At 44.5% G+C, this 15,092-nt stretch overlaps 1 protein-coding gene across 1 annotated transcript in view; it reads left to right on the forward strand.

The window, feature by feature from the left end:
* Positions 1 to 15,092, forward strand: part of Sumf1 (sulfatase modifying factor 1) — a 91,508-nt gene that overhangs the window by 33,077 nt on the left and 43,339 nt on the right. The window contains exons 4-7 of the mRNA XM_057775709.1: positions 4,804 to 4,886; positions 6,813 to 6,935; positions 7,721 to 7,835; positions 14,387 to 14,500. Coding sequence (XP_057631692.1) covers positions 4,804 to 4,886; positions 6,813 to 6,935; positions 7,721 to 7,835; positions 14,387 to 14,500 — 435 coding nt within the window. The remainder of the gene's footprint in view (positions 1 to 4,803; positions 4,887 to 6,812; positions 6,936 to 7,720; positions 7,836 to 14,386; positions 14,501 to 15,092) is intronic.

Below are 15,092 nucleotides of genomic sequence, written 5' to 3' on the forward strand. Positions count from 1 at the left end.
TCCTTATTCAAATGTTTTGTATGCATTTTGTTATGTAATTCTTATGATAACCATAGGCAACACAGGGGATTTTTATCTCTACTTCTCAAATGAATAAACCGGGGTCTGGACAGGGTAGAAAGCTTGAGGTTTTATGTCTTGTAACATGTAGTACTGTTTTCAAGTGCAGGTAGTATGTACCTGCTAAATAGTCAGGCACGTTTATCACTGTGCCAGGGTGAAGTATGCATTAACATTTCAGATAACTAATGCTTTTCCCGATTGTGGTGGACGGTTTGCTCTTCAGGGGAACATGTGGCAATGTTTTGATTCATTTCTGCGTGTGCCACAGTGGATATGCAACTGGTGTGCAGTGGGTAGAGGACAGAAATGCTGCTACACGTTCTGCCTTCCACAGGAGGCCCCAACCAAGATGGAATTATGGCCTAGAGAGTGTCCAGATGCCAAGGCCAATAAAGCATGTTGTATGATGCATGCTCATTACAGAAAAAAACGTGCATCTCTTCTGGTCCTTCACCTTGTTAAGTGTATGTAGATTTTCCTGGAGTTTTATAGTTACTTCTAACTATACTAACGTACATTTTAACACAAATATTTTATGGAAACAAAGTCAGATCTATGCTCTATAGGTTAATAACAATGCATGATACATTTCCATGTTTAGGTAAGTTTTAATAACTAAGTTTAGGACAGCTGGGTACTTTGTAATTTTTACTTAAAAGCAGTGTTCTGTGAGTCCGCATGTATCACTGCATTTCTTGCTTGTGTTCTGTGTAGTCTGCATATATGTTTGCATTCAGATCTTGCTGTTTTGGACTAAACAGGACTTTGTGGTCTTTGATCAAAGACTTGGGGTCACAGTATCTCCTCCTTATGCCCTGCATTATGGGTTCTTTTTTTCTCTGTGGACATCAGTGAAGCTGGTCATTGTATAGCTCCAGGACCTTAAAACTTGTTCATTTTGGGTGGCGTGCTAGAGTATTGTGAAACTAAAGAAAAGAAAAAAATCAAAAGCTGAGAAAGGGAGCGTGAAGGGAAGTCAGGAACCTTGTTCTAGATGAGCATGTTAGGATAAGTATGTTACTGATGAGCATCTTACTGATGCCATAGCCTTCAAACCTGCATTGCCCCTAGTGGCAGTTTTGGCAATATCAGCTGTGGGTTTTTTTGTTTGTTTTTGACTCAGCAAGAAAGGCCAAGTAGATTCCAGGCAAGGAGAACTTCTTTGTTTTCTCACATCCTTTTACTTTTTGCCCTTGTTCTATCCTGTATCACAGGGACCCGGAGACTCCCCCTGGGAATTAGGGTTGGTGCCTGTCACTTAGTGGGTCCTCTGTAAGTATCTGTAGCCAGTTGAATTCAAGGAAGAGCTAGGGATAATGAAAGAATTGACAGACCACTGCTGTAGTAGCCCTTGGGTCTTCTATGGCGAACCCAACTCCATGGATATTCTCCTTGGAAGAACGACTGGGGAGCTTGGGGAGCTTCTTCTCCTAACTTTGTATTTGTTGTCTCTTCTAAAGCTGGGTTATGTGGAACCTGCAGCCCTTTCCACAAAGTACAGTGAGCAGAGGTGGGTGCTACCCAAAGTTGTAAGCTCTTTGAAGAATATTCAAATTACTATTTATTATAGCTCCAAACAGGAAATGCCCAAATGCCCATTGGCAGGCAGAATGGATATAAACAGACACTGTATTCCTTTTCATTGCTAAAGAATTATTTCAAAATAGGAAATGGCATGAAAAAAAATAAAGGCATCCCAGTATCTACCATCCAGATTTGATATAGTTTGTTTTTTCTTTTTTTAACTTTCAGAGCTAGGATCTTCCACTGCAGTGTTTTGTGTTGCGAGTGAAGTTGGGCAGGCCGAGTTATATGATTACCTTCTTGAAATCCAAGAGTGGGTGACCTGAGCTTTCTGTGCACATCCTTCCTTGACACCAAGTGAATTGCCTGTCACGGGCACCACACAGAACACACCAAGATTAGCTGCCAATGAGTGAAGGAAGCCATGCTTTCCACTTCCGAGTGCTGCCATAGCCAGTGCCTTGCAGCTGTGGTGAAGGACAAAGCACCATTCTGTTAAAGTGCTTCAAGCAAATGCCCTTTTCATCAGATTGTTGTGCAGATACCTTAAGTGTTTTGAATGTGAAAAAATAAATGAGAGTAGTCTTGTTCACGGTGACAGTGTTTATTGTTAGCAGGGACACAGTCCCTGTCACTTCCACCCCATCAAGCTCACAAGAATGCAGTCTGTTGAGAATACTATTGTCATGGGGCTAAACTTGAGTCTGCTCTAGTTTTTGTTAGGAGAATCATTCCCAGCTTTCTGTTCTTCACTGTTAGCAGTAATGATTGATTTATGTGGCTCTCCTTGTGTCTGCTTGTCACAAGACCATGCTCAGTGAGACTGGTTCCCTTTCCCCACTGCTTGCTCAGTCATTACCCTAAGTTGCTAAGGGCAAGCCTTAAGCCCATTTTCTAGAATTCTTCACTCTAATAGAGCTGCGGCTCTATTTGCAAATGAGCAAGCAGGCCTGGAGGGATTAAATACTGTAACTAGCAGAGCCATAATTCAAAGCTAATTTTGATTGGCATCACAGCTTTAGGTTCTAACCAGTCACTCAGTGGGGACCCCTTCCCCCTCTCATTACACTGGTGAACACAATCAACAGAACCCTAAAAAGTTGTTACGTTTCTAGTAACGATTTTCTTAGGGCTTTGCAGTCTTACTGGATTGGGCCTCCTCTGGAGTCTGAGTTAGTTGTGGCTGGATCTTGATCCCATTTCACAGATGAAAGCTGTCAGGAAACACCATGAACTTACCCAGCTAATGTTGGGCTGCAGGTTGAACCGTGGTCTTTTAAACATAGTTCACTTTTTTCTCTATGTGTTTCCACTTGATCCCTGCCCTCTTTGGATAACCTTCCACCTCATGTTTAACATGAAGATTAACTGTTTCCCCTTCTCTTTTACTATATATCTGCTTCTTTATTTACTCTTTGGAAATTTACTCTTTATTTACTCTTTGGAAATTTCACGTCATGCACCCCAATCCTGTTCACCTCCTTCTATATCTACCACACATTCCTGCAGCATGTTCCCCCAAAGTTACTTCAAAACAAAACAAACAAAAACCTACCTTTTTCCTCCATCTTTCCAACACTCCTTCATTCATTCTAGTGGCATTGGGAACTGCAGTGTGTCACTCAGTAAACCCTTTTGCCCCACCTGAAAAATGTTCATTGTAATAAGTCATTAGTTTGGTTCAACACCTCTGGCCAACCATTGGGCCCTTACTGAAACCCTCTTGGATATCTTGCCCCCTGTGGTGAGGGGTAGGGCCATCTCTCATGAGTGCTGGGGATCAGCTCTCCCTTAGCAGGAGGGTCCAGCTCTCCTGCTGCAGTGTCTAGCAAGAAGGCAGGGCCAGCTGTCTTGGGTGCAGTGAGGGACAGGGCTGGCTCAGCAAGGCCCTTGGCTTTCAACACATATGTGGTGACATGAGCCATGGACATCAGCCCATGTTGGGCTACAGACCTAGATATATCCCATGGCAGTAGCCCAGGCCTGAATGACCCCCATGGCCATAGGTGGCAGCATGGGCCACTCAGATTGGTAAGGCCCTGGCAGCAATATGGTCCTCAGGTACCAACATGGCCTCAGATTGTGGCCTAGGCCCCAGGTATCCATGTGGCTTTTGGTTGTGTCATGGGTCACAGACATCAATGTAGAACCTGACTGTGGTAGGACCGGGGACCCAGACATGGTCCTTGGTAGCAGCCCAGGGTTGGATGTCACTATGGTCCCAGGTGGCAGTGCAGGCCACTCAGATTGGCATGGCCCCTGTGGCAGCAAGGCCCTCAGAAACCAATAGACCCCTGGCATTGGCATTGCCTTCGATAGTATTAGGAATCACTGATGTCAGCACAGACCCTGTCTGCAGTTGGGCCATGGATGCAGACATGGCCCTCGGCAGCAGTGCTGGCCCAGACAACACCATGACTCCAGCTTCCAACACCAAAATGGCCACAGGATGTGGCCTTTAGTGGTACCAAAGGCTATAGCCATTAGAGACCCACCTATGATGGTACCAAGGACCCAGAAATGGTCCATGAAACAGCCCTGGGCTGGATGACACCCATGGCCCCAGGTGGCAGTAGGGACCATGCAGATTAGTGTGGCCCTGGCGGCAACATGGCCCTCATGTGCCAACATGGCCACAGGTTGCAGCCTAGACTCTGGGCATCCTTGTGGCCTTTGGTGACACCACGGACTGTGGACATCAACATAGACCCTGGCTGTGGTAGGACCATGGACTTAGACGTGGTCCTCATCAGCTGCCCTGGCTTGGGTGTCATCTTGGTCCCAGGTGGAAGCACAGGCCACTCTGGTATGGCTCCAGTGGTAGTGTGGCTCCCAGACACCAACGTGGTCCCACGTGGCAGCCCAGACCCTCCCTGTCATTTAAGATGGAGATGTACCTTTCTCCCACTAGTCACAGATTTTAGAGGATCAATGGGAAGGGGAACCTTACAAAATCCCGGAGCTATGCAACACTTACATACACATATATCTGCTGAGTCACTTGTACCTTATGGTATGGATTAATAGTTTTTTGTTTGAAGATATATTTACATGTAACTCTGTTGTCCTGATATTCTGTAAAGGCATATGCTTTTGAATGCAAATAGACCTCACGACCTTAAGTGAGATTTTTACTTATCTTTTTGACTGTGTATATGAGTTCAGTGTTTTCTGGAGTCATGGTAGCTGACAGGGCCTCTTCTCGGTTGCTTTGAGGTTGCAGCTGCTCCATGGTGGTTACCTGTCAAAGGCGCTAACTGGAGGCACCCAGAGGGCCCAGACTCCACTGTTCTCCACAGGTGAGTCTGGTCATGCCTAGTTTATGTGGTTCATTCAAAAACAATTCTGTGCTCTTGCAGAACTCAGTAGCTGTCTTCATATGTAAAGTGAATGGCAAGCGTGGCCAGCCGCTCTTGGGGAAGGAAGTGGATGGCAGGAAATAATGTCTGCAAAGGCCTAGCCACTGTCTTGTCAGAGTTCTCCCAGATTTCTTCCCTTTGGATAGACCATCACAAATCTCATGACACGTTTACTAATGGCAGTCTAGCCATGAATGAATCTTTATGTGGGAAAAGACTGTTTACGGATAAGTAGTTGTGTCCTACCAGGTGGCCTTGGGTATAGGATCTACACGCTCTTTAGTCCTGCAATGACATACTTAGAAGCTACAGTCTGACTAAAAAAACCAGAGTGGCAAGTCGGTCAGCAGGTCTCCAGGGTGACAAGGAGGTAATTATCTTAAGCAAAAATAGAGATGCATGCTAACCCTGGAGATGGAGAGGGGATTTGATTATGACTCAGCTTCCAAACAGTTCTGGAACCGTGTTCTCCTAACCCGGTTCTTCAGATGGTGTTTTAGGTCTTTGTTTTTAACCACGTTCTGGGTTATTGCCCTTACAATCAGGGAGCGGGGAGTACATGAAGTTCAACTTCAGAGATCCAACCCCTTGACAGATACCGAACTTTTCACAGTTTGAGCTGGCTTCCTCTAGAAATAGACACTGAGGTAGAATGTTGTAGGATCCCAGGAGACCTGGGGAGAACTGGGCTTCTTAGTTCCCAATTCATGTCTTCTGTTCCAAATCCAAAGTTGATTGTCAAGCTAATAGAAGAAGGAAAACCCGAAGGAGAGTGCATTTTCAGCCTGTGGTGCTAAGACTTGTTCTACCATTGGGCTGCACCCGCCATATTGAACTGTACTTTCAAAATTTTGTACTAGATGCTGAGTTACTCAGGAGCATTTTTTGAGAAAGTTAATGAATATCCTGGTAGGAATTCAGATATGCATGAGGGGTGGAGTGGGCCAGTCTAATTCACTTTAAAAAGTGACCAGTGATTTCAGTGCCATTGACTTCCTCCATCTTTCAGGAAAGGCTGATTTGCATCGGCCAGAACAGTGGTTCTCAACCTTACTAATGCTGTGACCCTTTATACAGTGTTCATGTTGTGGTGACCCCAATCATAAATCATTTTCATGGCTACTTCATAATTTTACTTTTGCTAGTTATGAATTGAAATGTAAGTAAATATTTGATATATCAGATATCTGATATGCAACCCCAGAGAAGGGGTTTTTTGACTCCCAAAAGGGTTGTGACCCACAGGTTGAGAACCACTGTGCTAGCATGAGACAGATTACACTGGCTGATTCTTAGCAGGGTAGCAGAAAGACACAAAGTTTAAAGTCAGGTGTCTGGAAACAGGCTAAGGTAAGAGTTTGACATGTAGAAAAGAATGTCTGTTAGCGACCCAAACTTGAGTAAGGGAGTGGATGCCAAAACTGCAGTGCAGGCCCAACAAAGCTCTGGCCCAGTTCACATGGAGCTCTGAGGTGTGTACAGCCTATGAGCCGAGTCTCTGTGGGCCTTATGTTCCTGTTGTGATAGTCACTGGGGATTCGAAGGTGCCCCTGGCTGTTCGGCATCTGCTGATGGCACTCTCAGCAATGAACCAGTGGGCAGAGCTTCCCTGTGTCTGCCATCTTCGTGGAACTGTGGCATCCGAGGCTGCAAAGTAAAGAAATGCTTGAGTTCAGGCCCAAGACTAGCTGTGACCCACTTGGGAGTCTAAGACTTAAAGTCCCTGTGGACAGTACAGATGTGTCATGGCTAGTCTTTGAAGTCATGACCAGACGGAGGGAGGGTGACTATGATCGCTTTCTGAATATAGTTCCTGTTTTCTGTTCAGGTCAATGTCTTTTTTTAACTGTGGTTGCTCCTCCCTAGGCCAAATCATCCGGTTCTCCATGTCTCCTGGAATGACGCTGTTGCCTACTGCATGTGGGCAGGGAAGAGGTTGCCCACGGAGGCAGAGTGGGAGTACAGCTGTAGAGGAGGCCTGCAGAACAGGTACTCACCTTGGAAGGCCTTGCATTATCCAGCCTTCCGGAGTCCACCCCTTCTCCCCCACCCCACCCCCGTCCTCTTCCTTTCAGCTCCGTGGAACTGCTGTGGTCAGAAAGTTGATTAATGATAGCTCTTGTTCTTGCTAGCTTTTCTTCTTCCTTGTGAGGTCCTTTGGTGACACTAGGGGGTGAGTCACCAACTCTTTCCAGTTCCTAAAGCCAGGTATGGGGCCAAACGGGCTCTCTGCAGTCCCAGAGTAGTTCTAGCCGTGCATCCCCTCTTGTATATCCCTCCCAGAGCCGCTTGGCAGGCTGCCCTGTTTTTATTATTTTCTTATTTTAACTGTCTTCTGAAGCAGTGGTATTTCTCTGCTCCTACAGCCATAAGATAGAAAACTCATGTTTGGGTCACATCTTCTAGGAAAAGCTCCTTAAAATAGACAAGGCTTTAAAAAAAAGTGTGGTGTGCTGTGCCTGCTCATGCTACCATATAAGTCCAGGATGATGCTTCGTTTCTCAGATTTCTAGACGGCTTCTTTCAGCCACGTCATTTACTTCGGGCCTTCTCCCCAGTGAGGGGAGCCCACAGTTGTTATGCCCTTGACATGAACTGTTATAAAGACATTTTTTAAGATTCCAAATAAAAGCTATATTTATGAGTATGTCTTTTAAGGCATAAGTTCATTCGGAACAATCGTGCATTATTTGCTCTCTTTGGTTGCATCCTTTCTCTTGACTGCAGTCCAGAAGCCTGTGCACCGTGCTGATGCCTGTGTCTCTCCCCGATAGGCTTTTCCCCTGGGGCAACAAACTGCAGCCCAAAGGCCAGCATTATGCCAACCTTTGGCAGGGCGAGTTTCCTGTGGCCAACACTGGGGAGGATGGCTTCCAAGGAACTGCACCTGTGAGTAGCCACTGTGGGTTTGTTTTAATTTTGTTTTGTTTTGTTTTGATAACTCTCCAGGGGCCCACCACCCACCTCCCAAATCAATGTGCAAGAATGCCCAACCTTAGCTTGGCTTATTTTTAGCCAGCTTTCCTAACTTAAATTATTCCATTTTTCTGTAACTATATTTTGCCTCTGGGCTTTTTACCTTTCTTAATTCTATATGTCTTTCTTCCCTTCTTACTCCATGGTTGGTTGTGTGGCTGGGTGACTGGCGGCCTGGCATTCTGCTCTCCTGTTCTTGCTCTCTCTTGAACCTAGATTCTCTTTCTGTTTTATTCTCTCTACCTGGCAGCCCCACCTGTTTCTCTCTCCTGCCTAGCTATTGGCTGTTCAGCTCTTTATTAGACCAGTCAGGTGTTTTAGACAAAGTAACACAGCTTCACAGAGTTACACAAATGCAACATAAAAGAATGCAGCACATCTTTGCATCATTAAACAAATGTTCTACAACCTAAGCGAGCATACCACATCTTAAACTAATATTCCACAACAAGCCAGGCTTCGAGAGAAGGGCATTGACCTTGGGAGTTGAGGCACTCTCGAAATGGGATGAAAGGACCTGGCGCTGCACCACGTGCCTTTAATACCAGCAGCTGGGAGGCTGAGGCAGAAAGATCAGAAGTTCAGCGTAGCTACATAGTGAGGTCTAGGCTAGCTCAAGTTACTTGAGACCCTATCTTAAACACACAAAACCAGGGCCAGGGAAACTCCTCAGTCCTGGCAAGTGTAGTGACCTAAGTTGCCATCTCGAACCTGTGTAGTGTGAGGAAAGAGCAAACTCTCATAAGTTGTCTCTTGGTTTCCACACTTGCCCTGTGGCACAAGCATGTCCAAATACATTGTGTGCGCACGCGCACACACACACACACGTACACACACACTGTTAAAAACCAAAGCAAAAAACACAAACCAGTCCTCCCCCCGCCCCCGCAAAAAAAATGGAGTGAAAGGCATCTCTCGTTCTCTGGCTGGCATTGTTCTCCTGACACTATTGATCCTCAAGAGTGTTGAACGCTAGAAATCATCAGATGTTTCTTTCTGACTATGTGATGCTGACCTTGGGAGGTTTAGAAAGAGACATGCAGGGTAGAGGAAACTAGCCTGGAATTCTCCCCTTGGGTTAGCATTATGGTCCCCGCCTTTCCACTCATTGTAGGGGTTAATGGTGACTGTGGCAGCAGCTTTGCAGTGTGCCAGGCATAGTGCATCTAGCTCCTGCACTACTTCTTCCGGCCAAGAGGCCCCCACGAAGTCCTCATTCTGTACCCTGCTCCATACCACAAGTCTTGGCTAAGCCTGAAGGAAGGTAGAAATCATCACCTCCCTAAGACCGCTAATTTCTTTTTTTTTTTTTTTAATATTTATTTATTTGTTATGTATACAATATTCTGGCTGTGTGTATGACTGAAGGTCAGAAGAGGGCACCAGACCTCATTACAGATGGTTGTGAGCCACTATGTGGTTGCCGGGAATTGAACTCAGGACCTTTGGAAGAGCAGGAAAAGCTCTTAACCACTGAGCCATCTCCCCAGCCCCGACCGCTAATTTCTTACCAAAGAAAACTCTACGTCTGGGAGAGGAACAGCGATCCTGAAGAAAGTTGAGGAGGAACCAGCTACCAGATGGCTTGGTTTGCCTTTTCTGCCTCTATTGAATAATGCATCATCTCCCCTCAGTTTGTGTTGGCTTAACATATATGTAACTCACATACATGGAACTGGATACAAACACCAGGCATCATGAGCCTGTACAGGCTAAGTGTCCTCAAGCAACTTGTTTTTTAACTTAATTCTGCTCTAAACATTATGGCACCTAACAATAGCTCAAACTGATTTTCAGTTTCTCTTAGATCAGGTGCTCCTTCGCGCTTTCTTTTCCAAGAATTTTTTGGTCTTTAACTCTCGTTTAGTTAGTTTTCAAGTTGAAGTTTTCCAACCGTTTGGTCATATTCCAAATAACATATCTGTGTCAAATATATAAATAGACTTTGCAGGAAGAGTTTCTTGAGGAAAAAAATACAAATTAAAAAAAGAAAAAAAAACTGTTTGAAAGACTGCTGGAAGAAAACAATTGTTTTCTTCCAGAAAACCCTGTTATGGGCTATTTCTCCATCACAAAACTTCTTTCCTCATTATGGTAAGAGAAAGTAGAAATGTCTTTGTCTGGTCTGAAGAATGGTACCCCTCAAAACTTCTGCTGAAATTTAGTCCTCAGTTTAACAGAGCTAAGAGAAGGGCCTCGGGGAGGTGACTATGGGATGATTTGGTATCATGAGTACTTTTACAGACAGGCTCAAAGTTGAATAGGCTGTGCTCTGGCTCTGGCCATAGGAGGACACAGTTCTCCTTAGTCCCTTCAGAGGGATACACAAATTCCTTTCTTACTGAGATTTCCATCTTAGACTTCCCAATTTCCAGATGTGTGAGACATGTCTCTGTTTATCAATGCTTCAGGCTATGGCATTTTGTTATGGCAGCACAAATTAACTGAGACAGTTTTTAAACAGAGCTGCACTACTGGACTGTCGGTAAGAGCTCCGTGAGAAAGGAACTCTTCTACATCAATGAAAAGAAACAGGCCATGGGCACTCCTGAATACTATTTAGTGAAGAAAGTTTTCTAGGTTGGGAGTGTAGCTCAGAAATAGAACACATGTTTAGCTACAGGCAAGGCATTGGGTTTGATTCCTGGAGGGAAAGGGAAGGGATATGGGGAGTAGAGAGAAGTTTTCTAACTTTTGAACACTAATTACTTCTGGGAATATTTTTTAAAAAGTAAGAGATAGGTTGGTATATATATACAAGGTGCCTGATATGAGTGCATCAAACTCCAGGAAAGGTGTTGGTTGTCTGGGCTGGTGAGGTGGCTCAGTGCGTAAAGATGCTTGCCACCCAGCTTGACGATCTGAGTTTGATCCCTGGGATCCAGATGTTGGGAGGAGGAAGACTTCTGTTAATTGTCCTCTGATTTCCACGTGCACACTGTGGTACATGGGCACACGCGTGCGCACACACACACACACACACACACACACAAGAAATGTAATAAAAAGATGTTGACTATTAGCAAGAACAGTCCAGTACCTTCACTTGTAGGTGCAGGTAACCCTGAAAATGGATAGCACTCCTTGTCTCAAACTCATTTCCAACTTTTTCTGGATGTAAACACATGAAAGAACCTGGCAGGAAGGGAGACCTCGGCAGGAGGGGTCTCTCTCAGTGCATGTGGTGCCACCTAGAGCAGCTGCAATAAATCCTGAATCCAGGGCATGGCTCAGATGGAGCTGTAGAGACAGACCTCGGTTGTTATAGTAACAGCGTTCTAGTGAGAACTGTGAAGGCCAAAGTACAGAAGTGTCCACGTGCTCAGTTGGACAGGATCATTTTGTCCTGAGAGATGAGCAGGTTCCATCCCAGAGGCACAGGAAACAGCCAGCGTTGTCTCTGTTGTTTGGAGAAGTCTATGGTAACTGGAAGTAACTAAATCAATAATGTAAGCACTAGTCAATTTTAGTAAAAGGCCACAGTAAAGCTGCTTTGGATAGTTATGGGTATTTCCTGTATTTACTACCACGGTATTGTATGCACATTTAATTAGGTGAGCTGAAGAGAAAAGAATCGAGCCATTTCTGGGTGCCCTTGTAACACAAAGCTCAGAGGGCCTGATACACACACACACACACACACACATGCACACACACACACACATGCGCGCGCGCGCAAGTTGGGGGGGAGGTGATAAGGACGCTCGGCAGATGTTTACTTTGCCTTTATTGTGGTATCATGATTGACCTAGGGCCACCCTAGCACTTAGTTACACAAACTCCTGCTTTACTTTCCCCTTGTTTAACATTACAGTGTTTGACAGAGAGGTCACCAGTTGTCTGCAGAACTTCCCTGAAGACATTGCTCCCGGAGTTACCAAGATAAAATGGTTTCAGTTACCAGGAATTCTGAAGGAACCCATTCTAGAAACAAGACTTGATCAAGGATGAGGCAAGCCTCTGTCTTTAAGTTGAGTTGACACATACAAAAATGACCTTGGATTGACCTGAACCATCAGCATGCTCTGGAAGACTAGGATAAGAATTTAACTTTTTTGTTTGTTTGCATTTTGAAGACAGGATCAGGCTAGCATAAAACTCACAGTCCTCCTGTCCCCACTCTTTGAGTGCTCATCACTGTGAAGTTAAGGCACAGAATGGATATTCTGCTAGGTCACTGTCCCCCACTGTCATTAATTCAGTTTTGTTTTAACACTTATTGACTTGTGAGGCTGAAAGCGAGCATTTCAAGCGGGAGTGAACTTTTCCATTTGTTTTCACCCAAGGCTCCTGGAAGGAAGCTTTGGTTAGTGGGATACATATAACCATGAGCCGTGAGCATTCATTCCCCATACTGACCTCCTCACATTTAATAACTTAGTAATTAAGAGGGTGGTAACTTCTAGATTTTACCTCAAAATCCTGTTATTTAAGGGGGGAGGCAAACCTTTGATCAGACACTGTTACTTTCCTGTTGAGGACCAGCAACCCTCATGAAGGACAGATTCTTGACAGCACCTTTGTCCGAACCTTCTAGCAGCCTGAAGATCGATTCCTTCCTCTAGAATGTGTGCTTCCGTTTCTTATCCCTCCTGCCCCATGACATCTTCCACTTTCTTCCCACAGCCAACTCATCTCTTTTCTTTCTTCTTCCTTCCATTTTAATTCCATGGACTGTTTTTGGTCACCACTGTGTTTTTGAACAGATAGCTTATTCTGTGGCTTCCCTTCCCTTTTGTCTCTGACATTTGGATTTCAGAGTTTTATTCCAGAGTATGCTCAGATTGCCTACTGGGGTTTGGCCTCTTGGAATTTCTGTGGCAGTTCCTGTTATCTTACTTTCTTTGTCCCAATCTGCTTTTTGAGAGCGGGGAAGAGAGAGAGAGAGAGGGAGGGAGGGAGGGAGGGAGGGAGGGAGGGAGGGAGGGAGGGAGGGAGGGAGAATGCGAATATGAGAGTGTCTAATGTGGCCCAGGTTGGCCTCAAACTCACTATGTAGCCCTCTGATTTTACTCCCAAGCGGTAAGATTGCCGTCATGCTTGTCATGCCCAGCTCTTTAGAGCTGAATTTTTAGTTTGAGACATTCTCTCTTTTTCTCTTCCTTCATTAAACTTGTTACGATCTCATTTGCCACTGAGCCCCTCCCTGCCCATACTGGCTGCACATGGCATTTCTCAATGAGCCAAGGCACAAGCAGGGCTGTTTCCATAGTAAATGCTGATTATGGAAGCAGCATGGTGGGATTTTTCGACTTTCCAGCTCATCTCGATGAACTTCTCTTCAGTGTGGCTTTATAACTTTGATTGAAATGCTCTGAATTGCCCAAGCAGCAGATGCTTCCGTATTCATGTGTAGATGTAAAACCATCTGAAGGCACCCAGAAACGAATGTTAGTTTATTCATTCTTATAGTCTTACTTCGTTAGTATGGGAAAGTATGAATTATGAAAAGAGGGGAAAAATCCTTAAAGATAACTACTTTTTTCATCACAATCTGATTTTTACAAAATGTCTATTGAAAAGAAGGGAAAGAATTTTTCTTTGTGCCTTTGCCCGTTTTATGATATTCCCCTCCTTCCTACCTCTTGTGGGGACCAAACCTAGGGCCTCACAAGCAAGCACTCTACCACTGACCTAAACCCTCCGTCCTGGCTGGGAGACTTTTTAAGTCATGAACTACCCAGTAACCTGGATTTACTGTTGTTCAGTTCGTGTTTTCCCCTCTTGCGCTCTGTCTTACATTAACCGCACTTTGCTTCCATGTCCATAGATGGTACCCAGAGCTTTCTGACCTGCCTTTGGTTTGTGCTGTGCTTTCTTGGTGAATGTGGAATTTGCTGCACACTGCTGCATCCCAGAGACCTACTGTTAGAAACACATGGATAATGAGTTAATGTTTTCCTTATTTAATGACAGTGACTGAGGCTCAAAGATAAGATAGTCAACTGGAGGGAGCTTCTGGAGAGGGTGAGGTGATGTGGCAACTGGAGTCCTGAAAAACACTATGTGGCCCAAAATACTGATACTTAGTGACAAGACTTATTCTGATAACGTATATGGTAGGGCATTCCTGCTAATGATTTTGAATGCCTAGATACTGTTTGTTCTCTCTCTCTCTCTCTCTCTCTCTCTCTCTCTCTCTCTCTCTCTCTCTCTCTCTCTCTCTCTCTCTCCATATTTACCCTCTCTCTCATACTAGTCAAGTCTTGATACTTATAGCTAGTGTTGGTCACTTAGTTCTGGGCCATTCAGTAAAGCCCTCTTAGCTTTCTGAATGCCTTCTGAGTGCTTAAAGTTAAAAAAACAAAGCAGAGGGGGCATGGCTTTTGCTTTTGTTGTTTAGACTGTTTTTTGACAGGTGGGGATGAAAATCAATATTTATATTCTGAAATAAATAGGTCTCGGTACATTCATGTACCGAAGAGATTTTTAAAGCAAGCTGAGTAATTGGTCTTTCTTTTTAGGTTGACGCCTTTCCTCCCAATGGCTATGGCTTGTACAACATAGTGGGGAACGCATGGGAGTGGACCTCAGACTGGTGGACCGTTCACCATTCTGTTGAGGAAGCACACAACCCAGTGAGTATCTTGTAAAGAAGGCTTGGACCTTAATAGTGTGACATTTGTCCTCTAAGTAGGCAACAGCTAGGATTTCGTGTGTTCGTCTTGACATTAACCTCACATTTCCCTAAGGAATGCCACATGCATGTGTCTTATTTCAGCTTTTAAATGCTATATAAAAATGTCTTGTTTTATGTCCCACTGGATTGTGATATTGATATCTATTTTGGGGCATTTACCACTGCTCCATATCAAAGTATGATATATAAATGACCATAAAATTCTTTCATGTTTTAATATTAACCATTAAGTTCTGGTAGATGAAATTTTTCATGAAACTCCTTGCCTGGGTTTTGATGGGTTCAATTTTGATTCAACAGCATTATTTGGAAAAAATGAGACTGGGTAGCTACTGAGTCAGGGACCTGAGTCATTGAGTGGTTGTTTTGTGAACCTGTTTGTATGACAGGAAAATGCATCATATTCCTCAGTAATAGAAGACCACCCTGTCCCTCTTGAGTTTTACTTACTCTGCTTTGTAAAGAGTGTTGAATACAAGTTCCCTGCCTCTAAAATTAAGCCCTCCAGTGCTGCACAATAAAACTGAGAT

This window comes from Chionomys nivalis, chromosome 1 (genome assembly GCF_950005125.1).
Source record: "Chionomys nivalis chromosome 1, mChiNiv1.1, whole genome shotgun sequence".
Lineage (NCBI taxonomy): Eukaryota > Metazoa > Chordata > Mammalia > Rodentia > Cricetidae > Chionomys > Chionomys nivalis.